At 45.3% G+C, this 16667-nt stretch overlaps 1 protein-coding gene across 2 annotated transcripts; it reads left to right on the top strand.

The window, feature by feature from the left end:
• Positions 1 to 668: 668 nt before the first annotated feature.
• Positions 669 to 5315, top strand: LOC120668756 (C2 and GRAM domain-containing protein At1g03370-like). Of its 2 annotated transcripts, XM_039948540.1 has the most exons (8): positions 675 to 1238; positions 1583 to 2944; positions 3187 to 3369; positions 3501 to 3772; positions 3873 to 3989; positions 4223 to 4482; positions 4749 to 4914; positions 4992 to 5315. In XM_039948540.1, the coding sequence occupies exons 1-8, from the start codon at positions 818 to 820 to the stop codon at positions 5271 to 5273; spliced, it is 3063 nt and encodes a 1020-aa protein (XP_039804474.1). In that variant the 5' UTR covers positions 675 to 817; the 3' UTR covers positions 5274 to 5315. The 2 variants fall into 2 exon arrangements, with proteins under 2 accessions (XP_039804475.1, XP_039804474.1); XM_039948541.1 differs by lacking the exons at positions 4749 to 4914; positions 4992 to 5315 and having other exon boundaries at positions 669 to 1238; positions 4223 to 4486.
• Positions 5316 to 16667: the final 11352 nt, after the last annotated feature.

Genomic DNA, 16667 nt, shown 5'->3' with positions numbered 1-16667 from the left:
AATAGTTCAACTAAATACATATCTCATACATATGGAGGTGTGATGCAAAATGAAATCTATTGTAACTAGATAATGATAAATATATATTTTAGAGTATGTGTTACAATATTTAATAGATGAAAAAGGATGCGAGATAGATAATTATAATTATTGACATCATTCTTATATTAATTTTAATTAGCCCTAAACCCTAAACATTAAGGTTAGGGGCACCAATTTCTCAACAGGTTACTTAGAATTAGATTTCACTCGTAAACTTCAAATTCACTCTGACACTGATCATGTTGAGGATGAACCCCGACAATAGATATTGCATGTGCTTCCTGCTTGCTTCTCTCGGGTTCTCCTATGTTTGGCACGTGGGACCCACTTGCTAGTGGTGTAAGGTGTTTGATTGGAACCTGGTTCCCCATGCATTCTTCTCCCAGGTCGTCTATATTTGGAAAGCTGAACCTGAAGCAGCCCATGCGGCACGGAGCCCAGTCCCATGCGCTCCCGCCGATCCGACGGCCAGCGAGCACCCATCCTCACGCGTGCGCATCTTGACGGCGCGGCAACGGCTAAGAACAAAACCGGCGAGCGCTCGAACAGTCGAACGTGAGGAAATTCCCTCCTCTCCCACTCGGCCACTCCCACCACCAATTCCAAACCAGGCAGAAAACCACCGGCCGGGAAAATTCGCGTTCCTTGATCCATTCTGCCCCCCAAGAAATTTGGTTTTCTTTTCCAACGAATTTCTTGTGGGCTCACATCGACAAGGGTGAGGATTCGGCTTTAATTTGATGGTCGTGGTTGTCGCCGCCGCCGGGATCTCGCCATGACGAAGCCGTCGAGGAGCGCGTCAACGCTGTCGGAGGTGGCGGCGGAGAATGCGCGGCGGGTGACGCCGATGAAGCTGCTGGTGCGCGTGGTGGAGGCGAGGGGCCTCCCGGGCGTGCACCTCAACGGCTCCAGCGACCCCTTCGTGAAGCTCAAGCTGGGCAAGCGCCGCGCCAAGACGGCCGTGGTCAAGCGCAGCCTCGCCCCCGCCTGGGACGAGGAGTTCAGCTTCCTCGTCGGCGACGTCACCGAGGAGCTCGTTGTGTCCGTGCTCAATGAGGACAAGTACTTCAGCAATGACCTGCTGGGCCTCGTCCGGCTGCCGCTCTCGCAGGTCATGGAGACCGACGACCTCTCCCTCGGCACCCAGTGGTACCAGCTCCAGCCCAAGAGCAAGAAGTCCAAGAAGAAATGCCGCGGTATCATCGCAGTTGCGCGGTTTTTCAACCTGCTTCTCTTGCTCTTCCTTTCTTTTTTTTCTCCGCACCTCCAATGCAAATTCATGTGAATAGTTTTTAACAGTCGTCGAATTTGCTTGCGGAATGATAATTGAGTTTATTTGCTTGAACAATCATGAGGAATATGCATGAAAAAGCAGCACAAAAAGCAATTATTGCAAGTACTAGCTGTTTTTCAACTGTTTTATTTAGACCAATACATTCTGCTAGCCATTGGGTTATGGTTTTTATGGAATTTTTTTTGTTACCGCCTCAGTTTCGTATCAGCGGTAATTTCAAGATCATGTTATTCTGTTTTGTTTCAGGAGAGGTTTGCCTACACATATCATTATCTACAAGAACCCATGTATCTGACGAATCGCAGAGTGTTCCACATCCTGCTTCAGATGACTTAGCGTCCAGCTCAGACAGTCCTAGTGAGCACAAAGTTGCAACATTATCATCAACAAGTAGCTACATCGACCTATCAATCGTCTCTAGCATCGACCGGACATCTCATAGCAGCTTTGAACGATTGCCATATAGCATACCGGAGCTACCAGTTCGGAGCATCACGGAACAAGCGGCCCCTGAACCTATACCAGCTGCAGATACTAATACAATTGCAAACCCATCATCAGTGGTAGAGGTCTTGTCCCGCTATTTCTTCGGGAAACCTGTCGAAGCTCCTGTGCATTCGGCCACATCAGAAACTGAGTCCATTGAGCAGTTCCAAGAGCCAAAGGTTAACTCATCAGAAGATCGTGAAAACCCTGAGAAGAGCATAACATCCGAGTCAAGCCTTGATGAACTACTGAAGATCATGGAGTCAAAAGATCAAGGCACTGAAATGCCAGTGAACTTGCCTGGTGGTGTACTGGTTGACGAATCTTATGTTGCTGCACCAACCGAGTTGAATTCCCTCTTGTTTTCATCGAATTCAGATTTTTGGCCAGCAGTATCAGAGCTTCAAGGAACAAGTGGGTTTCAACTTGAGCCATGGAAGCTTGATACTAATGATAGTTGTGTGCAAAGAACATTAAGTTACACAAAAGCTGCAAGCAAGTTGGTTAAAGCTTGTAAAGCCACAGAAGAGCAGAAGTACTTGAAAGCATCCGGAAATTCTTTTGCAGTGTTCTCTGTTGTTAGCACTCCTGATGTTCCCTGCGGAAATTGTTTCAAGGTAGAGATACTGTACTGTATTACACCAGGCCCTCAGCTACCTTCTGAAGAACAAACATCGCATCTTACTGTAAGCTGGAGGGTGAACTTTGTTCAGAGCACGATGATAAAAGGAATGATTGAAAATGGTGCAAAACAAGGCGTGACCGAAGGTTTTGCGCAGTTTTCTGAAGTACTATCCCAGAAGCTTAAAGTAGCTGAGCTTGATGATGCTAACTCAAACAAAGAAAAGATTTTAGCTTCATTACATGCACAAAAGGAAACAGGATGGAGGTTAATTGTCCGCTTTCTCGGGAACTTTACATTCATATTCTCTGTTGCCATTGCACTATATGTTATAGCTCACCTTCACTTGTCCAAGCCTGATGTGATGCATGGGCTTGAGTACTTTGGTCTTGACCTTCCAGATTCAATTGGTGAAGTTGTAGTTTGTGCAGTTTTGATTCTTCAAGGACAGAACATTGTCAAAGTAATACGGCGCTTTTTAAGCGCATGGAAGCAAAGAGGTAACTAACTCAATTCAGTATCTATGAAATCCTTGTACACAAAAGTATAATTACAAATAAGTTTATTAGCTATTTGTATTGATGGGGTTTGCTGTCGTGAAAAGAGCAAATGCACTGTTCTGAAAAGAATGTCTTGCGTACACCGTACGGGCCCCACATAGCCACTTCAGTTCTACATACTCGTTTCGATCTTGTCTTGTAGTTTCACTTGGGTTAAACATTTTGACTCTTTCCTGTATTAGGTAGTGATCATGGGGTCAAAGCTCATGGCGATGGCTGGTTGCTTACTGTTGCGCTTATCGAAGGCACTGGTATAACAGCTACTGGTTCATCTGACCTATTTGATCTCTATGTTATTTTTACATGCAATGCAAAGAGGAAAACAAGCTCAATTAAATTTCAGACATCAGATCCAAAATGGAATGGTTAGTTTATTTCCCCTTCCCTTGTGTTTCTTTACTCTGAATGGTGGGTAGCTGAAATTCAAATTTTCTAGAACAACCAAAACTGATATTTCTCTACCGTTTATTGACTGATTTGATATTTACCTTTCTAGAGGTATTTGAATTTGATGCTATGGATGATCCTCCATCAAGGATGGATATTGCTATATATGATTCAAGTGGACAGTGTATCATTGGTCACACGGAAGTGAACTTTCTGAAAAACAATTTGTCAGATTTAACTGACATATGGCTTCCTCTTGGTGGAAAGTGTGATCAAGCAAGTAACCCTAAATTGCATTTGAGAATATTTTTGAACAACTCAAGGGGGACTGAAGTTGTCATGAATTACCTGGCAAAAATGGGGAAGGAAGTTGGTAAAAAGGTAAGTTGAGCAGTTTTTATTTGAGATGATAATCGGTCTATTCAGTTGTTTTTTAAGGGGTCTATTCAGTTGCTACAGTGATGTAGATCATACTATGCAGATAAATTTGCGGTCAACCCAAACAAATGCAGCATTCCGGAAGCTATTTGCTCTCCCTCCAGAAGAGTTCCTCATCGATGATTTCACCTGCCATCTAAAACGGAAGATGCCACTTCAGGTTGTTATGGTTTTCTTCTTGTTACTTGTCTTTTTATTTGAAATGGAATCTGCAAGTGTCCCAACTCTCAAGTAGCTTCTCATATGTAGAATGTTTTTATTGAATCTTGTGACTGTACCATTGCAAATAAGTGCCTATAGTTTTGAACTGGTTGATGGTTCATTTGACTTTTGCCATTGTCTATTTTTCTTGATGCCAATGTTTTTTTTAAATAAAATTGTTATTTTTTGCAGGGACGCCTCTTTTTCTCTCCAAGAATAATTGGATTTTATTCAAACATATTTGGACACAAAACCAAGTTTTTCTTTTTGTGGGAAGATGTTGATGACATCCAGGTTATCCCTGCAACATTGTCAATTGGTAGCCCATCATTGATGATCGTCCTCCGAAAGGATAGAGGTTTAGAAGCAAAACATGGTGCCAAGGGAACAGATCATCAAGGAAGACTCAAATTCCATTTTCAATCCTTTGTTTCGTTCAACGATGCTTACAGGTAGCTTCAATTTGTTCTCTTTTTAAATGCTTCTACTGTTGGACGCATTGTGCCTAAAGACATTTAAAATGGCAAGTTGATCTTCATTGACTATTGTTGAATGTTAAAACCTAACTACCTCGTATTCTAAATATTATTTATACTAATCATAGAACAAGTAGTCAGGCTCTTAATCTGAATTATTGTTTTCCCACTAGGACCCCTTATCAGACTAGTCTGCTACTTCTTGAATGAATAAATCATATCAATAAACCTAAATCTCACAGAATAATCACGGCGATATGGAAAATGAGAGCACTTGGTCCAGAACAGAAGGGAGAGGTGATTGAAAAAGATGAACCAAAAGAACATCAGCCTGAAGAAGGCGGAACCTTGTTCACCCATGCAGATGTCAAAATGTCTGAAATATTGTCGTCAGTTCTTTCTGTTGACGTGAGTGTCACTTTTACCTTCAAAGTGGTGTTGCAAAACACAATCTGGAGCTTCCCTATAAAGATCTGCATTTGCAGGTTGAGTCCTTGATGGAGATGTTTTCAGGAGGTCCCCTGGAACACAAAGTGATGCAAAAGGCCGGTTGTATAGACTACTCTGCAACAGAATGGGAACTTGTAGGTTGCAATATACAACAACGGCAAACGAGCTACAAATTCGACAAAAATTTATCACGCTATGGAGGTGAAGCAACCACGACCCAGCAAAAGTATAGCCTGGTGAACCGAGATGGCTGGGCTGTTGAAGAGGTGATGACCCTCCAAGGTGTACTACTTGGAGACTACAATGTAAGATTCTGATTCTCCATGCATCATATATTATATTTTCTTTAGGAGTTTTTGTTTCTTTCACTTCAACATATGATTTGTTTGAGTTTCTGACTCTTCAAATTGAAAAAAAAACAACTTAATTAACATTAATAGTGTTATCTAGAAAAATCAACATGTGTTATTTTTCTCCCAATGTTTTTCCTGAACTTTAATATGAAATCATGTCAACTATGCAGCTCCAGCTAAAGTACCATATGACGAATGTACCATCGAAAACAAACACCTGCAATGTGCAAGTTTTGTTGGGGATTGCATGGTTAAAGAGCACCAAGCAACAAAAGAAGGTCACGAAGAACATCATTTCCAATTCCTCGAATAGATTGAAGGAACTCTATGCAGAAGTGGAGAAGGAGCTTACATCAAGAAATGGTATCCTTCTTAATGCAACAATTGGTCCCAGTATTGCTTAAATGTTATCAATAATATCATATGAAAAGTATTAAAAAATTCACATCATAGCAATTCCAGGGAGTGTCATAAAACTTAATTATCATGTAGGTAAAATTTGATGTACGGCGCAAAGGTAATCATACATTTACAATGCCTTGCAGTCCATTAGTAGTAGTGATGACTTTCCTATACAAACTAAATGAAAACGAATCTGATTTGAATTCTCCAGCATGTAGAGAGTGAACCTAATTTCATTGATCTCTGAAACCACTACTCTTGTGCATGAATGATATTGATTCCGTTCAAATGAATGATATAGATTTTTTTTTTCTTTGGACAATAACTTTCAGGTGGAAGCTAACACCTGTACATGCCAAAGGTAGATTGAACATTCCATCAACCAAATTTGATGTACCCACCAGAGTTTAGGGGTCGTCGTGATCTCTTCCTGTTCACGTGTCACCTGCTTCAGCGCTCTTGCATTGCCAGTAGATTCTTACAGAGATGGGTGCTAAAAGTGCTTCAATGTAAATAGATTGTTTCAGGAACGCTTCATAGGAAGTGGTGCAGAGTTGTACGCATGGTATAGTTAAAGAAGCTAATTTCATTCCTGGATGTATCATTTAGAACAGGAAAAGCAGGAAATATGTAAGATCACATTTCGAGTACAATTTGCCCTTTCTTTCTATGCATTTTCCTTTATTTCTTGCATATGTGCCACTTAGTAGGAAATGTGGGTTTTCGGAGAAAAAATGCATGAGTTTTGAAGGAATATATTGTCATGGAGTTCATCAACAGGAATTTTACACATGACATTTCAGCTCATGTGCGTTTGAAGGGCTCCCGTAGTTTCTTAGAAAAAGAGTTCAGCTAGTGTAAAAATGTATAAAAACCAATCCACTTTTTTTGTGACTCATAAGCCATGGCCAATTTGGTTCTTGCTCTTGCCTCCAGTAATAAATCGACAAAGCTTCTGCCATACTATTTTTCAAAAAAGGAGCTAGTATTTAAGTCAAGAAATAAAAAAGGGATCATTTCATGGTTTTCGAAAATATTTTTCAATCCAAAAGAAATCACTGGAAGTTCTCCAACCATATAAATCTATCATAAAAACACATTATTCCGAGGAATTCTTAGAAATAGGAAGTGCCTCCTTTTCTTGAAACTGCCTCATGGATATGGAAAAGGATATTCATGTTTAAATTAGATTTTTTTATTATTTGTACATTGATAATATATTTGGTTTGATCTTTATGTGGTTCTTGCGAGTTCTCAATACTTGGCAAGTTTTGTAGGATGTGCTCCTTATTGGGAACGAATTGTGGGTATGTCATTTACTGAGGACATTATATTATCTAAAAGTGTAACATACTGCAGTGTAGTAACAGGCATGTGAATTGCTAACTTTAGCACATAATTTTGCATTGCCATTTACTCAATGTTGAAAACAATTGCGGAGTCTATTCATATTACTGGATTCATCATGCCATTGTAGTTGTCCGTAAAGATGTAAAAAAATGTACTCCCTCTATCCCAGAATATAGCTACATTGGCAAGAAATCATAAATATTGGCAAGATAACAATGATATTAGTTGATCATGATGAAACCACCTACCATAACAATTAACATTTAACCTTTCTTATTTTCAATTAATTACATTTTTTCATATTTTTGGTCAAATATGAAAAATTACTTTGAAAAATTCTAAACATAGCTATATTTTGGGATGGAGGGAGTAGCTTTTATAGATTTTCCTATTAGGACACATCAACATGTGTACTATATGCTAGCAGCTAGAGCGCTGAAAGTAAAGTATAACTTTATGTGCAACCCGCTCAGGAAAACACAGGACACATTTCTGGATTATTATTCATCCTAACAAAGAATTCAAAGCATTACCCTTTTTTTTACTATGGTACAACCAAACAACCTTGAAGGCTTCCATGACCACTTTTGTTTTCTCATTCATGTGATTCTCGGTCATTCTTCTCCAAATAGGGCACAGAAGGTCGTGAACTTCAAAAATGGCTTTGCGACACCGCATCCTTTGCCTTCTCAGCCAAATTATGAATTTAGCAACTTGAAAATAAATCCAAGTCACACATTTTCCACAACACACTAAATTTTCGGCCAAAAACATGTTGGCTTTGCGGAGCCCATATATAAACTTGTTAGATTGATCTTTTTCCTAATAGACCCAACGGTCTATTAGGCCCCTAATCCGCGCCCTGATCGGGGGCGCCCAACCCTTAATGGTTGGTGGGCCCCCGCTGCACAGCGCTAAAATAAAAGGGGTGAAGGGGCCGGGGCACGCACAACGAAGTTCGTCGCGCCGCCAGTACCCTCTCCCACATCCTAAACCCTAGCCGATCTAGAAAGAGCGCTGGAGCAGCGGGAAGCCCCACCTTCGCCTTCTTCACTGCAGCCGACTCCTTCCCGCCGTCCCCGTCACCGTCCTCGACACCGTCGGCCCGGCGTCGACCTCTCTGCTTCACTCGTCGCCGCCCTTGAGCGGATCTCCATCAACGAACACGAGATGGCCGCCGGATCGAGCTCCACTGGTGGTACAGAAGGTCTCTCTCCCTCTCAGTGTACTCTTGTGTTCTCTACGTTCTAGATCTAGGAACATCTTGTGCTTGAACAAAGAAAAGAGAAAGAAATCCTACTCGGTTTATGCACTGTGTCGATCCTAGAGGTTTAACAAAACTGACCCCAAAATAGGGGCTCCAGTTCATCTTCAGCAGCTGGCCTGGTCATGCATGATCCACAAGAATTATGCACGATAAAAATAGTCTTTTTGACCTTTATATAGGCTTATTCATCCGTACATCACTCTCTTTAATCCCCTCCATCTCCATTTTGTTACTACTACAACCTCCTATATCCCATAGAGATAATTTAGTAGACCTAGTAGGCTAACTCCATACATTGCTCTTGATTGATTTCATATATATAGGTAAATCTTATGTGATGTGCCTCTTCTTGTTTTTTTTTTGGCGACCGTGCCTAAGCACGTTTTTCATTAAGAGGAGAAAGAGTTTTAATTACAGAGCAAAGTGATCTCGATAGAGATCACCGGACCACTGAATAGAAGAGCGATTACACAAGAAACAGATCGCGACCATTAAGGTTAGCAGAGGACGATCTAAGCAGCAGCTCCGGGAGTAGGGCAAATAATTGTGTATGTCCTGCATGTGTCCAGATCATTGCCTCATCAAGAATCAGTGACACCAACTCCCTCACCGTCATCGAATTCCTTTGGAAGACGCGTTGATTCCTCTCATTCCAGAGTAACCAACCGACTAACACAACTAGGGAGTCAAAACCTTTTCGGAGTTCCTTTGCAATCTGTTTACGACAATGAGACCACCATTCAAAGAAATCAGGTGATGCAGGTTGTGGAGTGAGTTGCTGAAGGTTGCATCGTCGAAGCACCAAGAACCAGGTTTCTCTAGCAAAGACACACGAAAGTAGCAGGTGGGAGATCTCCTCAGGCTGCTGATCACAAAGGTTACACGCATCATTGTCTTGCAGATTATGTCTCTTCCGGCGAGCAGCAGTCCAACAGCGATCGTGCATCGCCAACCACAAAAAGAATTTGCAGCGACCAGGTGCCTTTGTTCTCCTGAGTTGCTTCGCCCCAGGCAAAGCATGCTGACCAACAAAGAAAGCATTAAATGCAGAGGCAGTCGTGAATTTACCACCAGAAGTCCACTTCCATCTGAAAGTATCAGGTTCATCGTTACTAAGAGTGAAACCACCTTGGCGTATGAGATCCCAAATGAGGAGATAATCAATGAGAACTTGCACAGTGAGTGCACCAGTGATGTCCTGCGCCCAGGCATTGTTGGGAAGGCCTTGAGCCACCGTCCTTTTCCGACGCGTCTGCGGAGTTATAGCTTTCAGCAATGCTAGTGCAATGTCCTGAATAGAATGACCATTGATCCATTTGTCTGTCCAGAAAAACGACCGTTGGCCATTGCCAATTTGAACCGTGATAGAGTTATTGAACATTGCTTGAACTAGTTTCTCTTGTGGTTGTGGTAGAGATGCCCAGGAGCATGTATGGTCAGTACGTTGGAACCAAAGCCATCGCATTCTCAGGGCATAACCTTGTAGAGTCAGATCAGGCAAACCAAGTCCACCAAGTATAGAGGGCCGACAAACTCTTGGCCAGGCAAGCAGGCAATGACCACCACTAATTGCATCAGTGTCAGATCCTTTCCAAAGGAAAGCCCGGCGTCGTTTGTCAATACACTGAATAACCCAAGGAGGAAGGGAGATGGCCAAGGCAATGTGCACCGGGATAGCAGACAACTTCACCTTAACCAGCACCGTTCTGCCTGCCTTAGACAACATGGAAGCTTTCCAGGGAGGGAGTCCCGTGACAACCTTATCCACCAGTGGTTGTAGATCAGTCTTTTTTAACTTTTTAACTGATAGTGGTATGCCCAAGTAGTTTATTGGGAAGATCTGCAGAACCCCAGGAAGGAAGCATAGTATGCGAGCAGTGTCATTCAAGTCACAACAGATTGGGGTGATTGCACACTTGTGATGGTTTGTTCTGAGTCCAGAAGCAAGAGCAAAGATGTCCAAGATGACTTGCGTGGCGACTAGGTTTTGTTCTTGTGGAGATGTGAACAGGACCACATCATCGGCATAGAGGAAAATTCTCTCCTGGATGGCTGCAGAACCAAACGGTGTAAGAGTACCCTTAGTTTCTGCATTCTTGATCAAAGCATTCAGAGCTTCCATAGCAAGTACAAACAACAATGGGGAGAGTGGGTCGCCCTGCCTTAACCCTCTTGCATGACAAATACGACGACCAAGAGATCCATTCAGAATGATCTTTGTGCTGGCAGTTGACAGTATGACAGAGATCCAATTTGTCCACCGATTTGAAAAACCCATGTGCCCCAACAGCTGCAAGAGAAAAGTCCAGTCTAGGGAGTCAAAGGCTTTGGCGATGTCGATCTTATATAGGGCACTGGGGATCTTTTTCTATGTAACAATTTTGCAGTTAATTGGACGGCCTTGAAGTTCTCATGAATCAAGCGACCTGTGATGAACGCACTTTGATTATTGCGCACCAGAGCGCATGAAGGGAGCAATCCAACGTGCTTCTTCCTCCTTCATGGGTGACCTTTGGAGAACTCCGTCATGAACTCCTTCATCAAGGACTCCCAATTTTGCACCGTGCGCGGTGGTAGAGAATGAAACCATTGCAACGCTCTCCCAAGTAAAGAGAACGGAAAGAGCCTTGCTCTTATTTGATCTTGAGTCATCTCTTACATGTCGAAGGTGCGGCATAGTTGGAGGAACGCTTGAAGATGTAGATTAGCGTCTTCTTTTCCAGTGATAGCGAGAGGGGGAAACACCACACACCCATTGTGGGGGGGGGGGTGACCTTTCATATATATAGCCGAGACGGCTTGATGTACAAGTAAGAGTCAAGTAGACTTAGAGTACAAGACAAGTCAGCTATACATATCTCTAATAAGCACCTTGGTGAACAACTTGGCAACACTGTGTATGAGACTAATAGGTCTGAAATCCCCAACATTTGCGGCATCAGTTTTTTTCTTGAGCAGAATCATGTATGCTTGATTAGTCAGGTAGACACTTATGCTATCTAGCGACCATAAAGAATGAAAGGCTCTCATGATGTCATGTTTGATTATTGTAACACCCCTGTGTTAATCGTGCTCGCTAATCATGATTTATTTCGCTAATCGTGGACTCAAGTTCGTCGTTAGCGTTAATCGGATTCGCATAGTAATCTTTGTTTTAGCCGTGTTCGATCTCGTTTTTATCCTTGATTCGAGCCTCAAATCGATTTTCGCCTAAAGCGAAAGTTGTAGATCTCCTTTTCCTCTACAACTTTTATTTTGGCCAAATTTCATGGTCCCATATGAAATTTGGAGTTTCAGCTAGTCGATTTCGAGTTAAAATCTTTCAAACGAAGAAACAGTGTCTCTACTGTGCTCGACACGGTGTCGCTCGCCGACCATACCGGCGACTGTGGCCGTCGGCGCGCCGCTTCCACGCGTCGGCAATCGCGCCTGAGCGCCGCTCTTCTCCTCTCGCGCAGGCCTCGAAGGTTCCCGTCCAGCGCAGTCCTTCCCTTTCCTCGAGCTCGCACGAACCGAGCTGAGCAGAGTCGCCGCCGTCTGCCGCGCCGGCCACTGCTCGCCACCCCGCCTCGTTTCGTCGCGCCCAGAGCTGCGCAGCCTTGCCGTCCACCATCTCCACTCCACCCCGTGCCCGTTTGAGCCAAACCCCAGCCGAATCGACCTCCAGAGAGCCGTCGCCATTGCCGTCCATCGCCGGAGCTTCGCCCTCTCCGTGGAGCCGCTCCTCCGGCCATCCTCCGCCCCAAATCGAGCCGTGGTGAGCTCATCCGCAACCCCCTCTTACTCCCCGACCATCTCCCCACCCGAATCCGCGGCCGCCGTCGTCGAATCACCGCCGCGGAACGTGCCGCCCGCCGCGCACGCACGCCGCCAGCCCTCCCTGCGCCAACTCGCGGGCCGCCGCCGCGCGCCCTAGGGCCGCCGGGACCCCCTGTCCGCGATGCTGCCCGCCTTCGCCGCCGGTTGGCCGTGGCCGGGCCGGAACGGCAGCGCGCCGCCGCGCGCCCCGCCCTGCGCACGCTGCAGCGCCGCCCCGCCCGCGCCCCTGGCCGTCCCGCACGCACCGCGGCTCTGCAAGCCGCCCTGGCCGCGGCTTAGCCTCGCCGCGCCGCTGGCTGGCTGCCGCCGGCGGGAGCGCCGCCGCCAAGCCGGAGCCGCGCCGCCGCAGGCCGCCTGGGCTGCTCGCCGCCCGTGCGCACGAAGCAGGGGAGGGGGGTAAGCAGCTGGGCCGGCGCCCACTGCCATGTGGGGCCCGGCTGTCAGCTCCCCCCTTAATGTTTTTTCTTTTTCTTATATTGGCTGCAAACTTTGAAAATCTATAGAAATTCACAAAAAAATGCAAATAATGCCAAACAAATTTTGTTAGGTTCCAAAAATCATGATCTTCAGAGGAAAAATACTTAAGCATGCATTTTATCACTTTTGCTTTGCTGAAAATTCGGTTTGCGTTAAACCTAGTTTATTTATTGACGGTAGTTCCAAGTAGTTCCAAGGCTCTAAAAATTATGAAAAATTCGTAGTGGCTTACTCATTTCATGTGTAGCCCACTGTAAAAGTTTCATGGCCTGTTGCTATGCACTTTTGGGTAGATCTATTTATGTTCAATTTACCTTGCTAGGGTTATTTAAATGCTTTGTTAGTAGCAGTAAATATTGGAAAATTTGGGTGTCATGCCGTAATGCTTTCACGTTGAGCTGGTTAATTTATTGCTGGATCATGTATGCAAGTTAGGGTTTTGCTTATAGTTTGCCCTAGCTATGCTCTTTTCCTTATTTAGTGTGGTAGTTAATTTGTTTCATGCATGTGTAACCTTAGCGAAGTAAGTCTCGGTTTTAATCAATGCTTCTCTAAGCAAAGTTAGTAGTTGTTTTTGGAAGAAAACACTTCAGGCTAAATTGAGTTGATCTTTTCATCGCATCATAAGCACTCATGCATTGCACTGTGTTCTAATTGTTGCATGGCATATTTTTATTCGTGTAGACGCCGCGAACGAAGTCTCCTATGAGTTGATCACTGAGCCGGTCCAGGAGCCACGAGCAGAAGAGCCGCAGAAGGACGCCGTTGAGCCCGCTCCAGAGGTTTTCGTTAACCCCGCTGACCTGCAAGGCAAGCCCCGGAGCATAATCCATAATTTAAATTATTCAATGTTTATTTAAGTATGTGTGCATTTAAGTTTTAGGAGTTATATGAAACCCTAGTATGCATATTCCCCCTAGGTGCCTGTGAGTCCATACTAGTGTGCAGGTATCGTTAGCAATGCTTTGCTAAGTAGGATTCCGGTAAAAATCGAGTGATTACTATCACTCGTGAGATTTAGGATCTTGATTCCTTAGTTATGGCTTGAAATGAATTGTTGAATAAAGAGAAATGGAGACCGGGTGGAAATGAGTTGGTTTAATGGTATAGAATGGATGAAAAGAAATCTCCGCCTGTGTCGATTGAGGACCGTTCCGTTGTTGGCAGTGTTGATCGAGGATTGAACAGTACTAACCACATACCGGAAGTAGGAGGTAGTCGAAACCGGTGAGCTGTGTACCACTTTACAGCGGTGATTTGAATTCCGTCATGCTACGCTGGGCGTGGGAGTTGGCGGGTGTTGGATAGGATGCCGCCTCCGGGTTCTCCGGGAGTTCACCGCGAGGGGCCCATCACCTGGGTTTTAGCAGGTGTAGTTCAGATGCTGTGGTAATGATGGAAACAGTTGACGCGCATGACCCGACGGGGTTTACATGCGTCGTGTGAGTTAGGTCCACCTTGCAAGGTTAAATCGGATCGATTCGCCGTGACTCGCGGTTATGAGAGCCTTGATCTCTTTGTCACATCGTAGTAAAGAATTGGAATGATGATGATATAATGATGATACTCTGTAAAGATTGATATGATCAACCATGCTTGCTCTAGATGTCAGTCAAATCTAGTTGGCACTTGATAAACTTAATTTGAGCTAAAATATTGAAAGTAAGGATTCATTAGTAGTAGCCTTTCAGCAAAACAAACTCCAGAGCCAAAAAGCTTTGCATGTCTAGATAGTGGGCTATGTATACCCAAAGTCGGGTAAGCCTTGCTGAGTATTAGTATACTCAGGGTTGTTGTTGTACCCCTTTTTAGCAGGTTGTGTCCCCGCTGACTTTGAGGAGGTCTGTGCGTCCTGGATTGGACAGCCGCTTCCTCCGGGTTGGACCGTCGAGTGGGCCCCGTCTTCCCTGTGAAGATTGGGCGGGTTGGCATCACATCGGTGGGCAGGATGTGGAGCTCACCTTATATCATCGTCGTGGTTACCGTATTGTATTTCGAACTCAGTTTTAAACTTCCGCTGTGTTTTAAACTCTGTCGCTTGTATTAAGACTTTTATGTGAAACTGGTGTTGTAAATTATTTTGAAGACTTTTGTGTGCTGGTATCACCTGTGCTCGTCTTCGTACGGGTCTAAGTGCAATTGTGATCCTGGAGTACAGTAGTTTAATCGGGATTTTACCCGACAGCCTGTCAGGTTACACCGTTTTAAGTGCACAGGAACTTGATTAAGTATTAAAATGATGGTTAGTGCATTTAAGCCGGTTTAATTTGGACGGTGCTGCTACAATTATTGGCCAAGCGGTTCGGTAGAACGTACCAGTGAACCCATCGGGTCCTGGCGCCTTCTCAGGGTGGGTTTCCTGTATGGCTTGCCAAACCTCCTCCTCGGTAAAACAGGAATCAGTCCCAGAGAGATCAATAGAGGGTATGCCGACCTCACCGAAATCTAGCTTCAAGGAAGGTGCAGAGGGCGTGCCCAAGAGATCATCATAAAAATTGAAGAAGGCTTGCGCTTTGTCTTTCTCTTGGATCAGAACAACATCATTGAGTTGGACCTTGTCAACGTAACTCTTCCTTTTACGATGGTAGGCTTGCAAATGAAAAAACCTAGTATTGGCACCCCCCTCAGCAATGTTCATAATCCTGGAACATTGACACGTGATCGTGCGCAGCAAGGAGGCCAAGCCCAGGCAGCTCGCCTTGGCCTTTCTCCACAGCCTGATTTCATGGGGAGCTAGAACACGGTTTTCTTGGGCAACATCTGTAATAGCCCTATGTTAATTAACAGAAGAAACATGTCATCATGTGCATCATTAAGCATTAAGCATAATTAGCTCACACATAGGAGAGAATTGAATCTTAGGCTAATCCACTATTTTTAGTAGTGGCGGACAGTCCGCCCCGATTCGGCGGACAGTCCGCGGTTCTGCCACGTGGCCGACCACGGTCAAACTCGGACACATCGACTTCCCCTGCCACGTCACCCATCCGTGGACAGTCCGCGCCTCACTTGCAGACGGTCCGCTAGTGCATCTCCAATGTGTGTCATGCGCGCAGAGACTTGGCGCCACGTACCCCCTCCTCGCGGCCCCACTCGTCAGCCTGACCCTCTAACACCTGAGAGTCTCCTCCCAGCCTTCTCTCTCCCTCATTCACTCCCCTCACCTTCTCTCTCAAGCCCCAAGCCATGGAGGAGCTCCACCCTCTCCCCACCATTAAAAACCCTCCACCTCGCCGGAGCATCGCCGGAGGACGCCGAAGAACGACACCGGCGAGCTGCACCACCCCGATCTCCTCTTCTTCCTTGGGGAGGAGCTTCCCCAACAAGCTTCTTCTTTTACTTCATCCCCTCCCTCAAGCTTCAAGCAAGGAAGACGACCCCGAGCTTCCCCAAGTCTTCCCCGTCTCCTTGGAGCCCTTGCCGGTACCCTACTCGACGCCGGTGAGTGCACTCCCTCCCCAATCCATCCCCATTGCCCTAGGATTTAAAGCCAAGAACTCACCTAGAGCACAAATCACCATTGATGACCTAGAGCTTCGAAACCCTAATGCATGTAGGAATTAGCTCCCAAAGTGAACCCTCTAAGCTTCCAGGAATCTTTAGGAACAAACCCCACCCCAAATCTTGGCCGGAATCGCCGGCGGCGAACTCGCCGATGAGCCTCGGCCGTGTCTCGGACGGTCCGCCCGACATGGCCGGACGGTCCGCCAGCTCCCGACCAAACCAACAGAGTCTCTGCACGATTTTAGCCTTTCAAAAATTGAGAGTCGGACGGTCCGCTTAACCCACGCGGACAGTCCGCGATTTAGTCAGAGAGCATATTTTCACCCCAACACGGTCCGCGACTGACCGACGGACGGTCCGCCACTTGGTCCGCCGTTCAGACTGGACGGTCTGCTTTCCTAACCCGGACGGTCCGCCCTTACCTGCTCAGCACCCATTCTCTCATGCATGAACAACCCACCCATGTACCTTATGTCCAGCCTCTATACCATAGTTTGGCTTATTAATACATGTACCCTCGTGTCAATTGCACAGCATTG

The sequence above is a fragment of the Panicum virgatum genome, chromosome 4N, assembly GCF_016808335.1.
Source record: "Panicum virgatum strain AP13 chromosome 4N, P.virgatum_v5, whole genome shotgun sequence".
Lineage (NCBI taxonomy): Eukaryota > Viridiplantae > Streptophyta > Magnoliopsida > Poales > Poaceae > Panicum > Panicum virgatum.
This window is presented reverse-complemented; position numbering and strand designations above follow the sequence as displayed.

What these genes read in the sequence shown, in the direction of transcription:
- LOC120668756 (XM_039948540.1), top strand. Translation starts at nt 818, where the DNA reads ATGACGAAGCCGTCGAGGAGCGCGTCAACGCTGTCGGAGGTGGCGGCG. An exon ending in ATCAGATCCAAAATGGAATG is followed by an intron (nt 3,370 to 3,500) that starts GTTAGTTTATTT and finishes TTACCTTTCTAG; the next exon opens with AGGTATTTGAATTTGATGCT. An exon ending in CGTCAGTTCTTTCTGTTGAC is followed by an intron (nt 4,915 to 4,991) that starts GTGAGTGTCACT and finishes CTGCATTTGCAG; the next exon opens with GTTGAGTCCTTGATGGAGAT.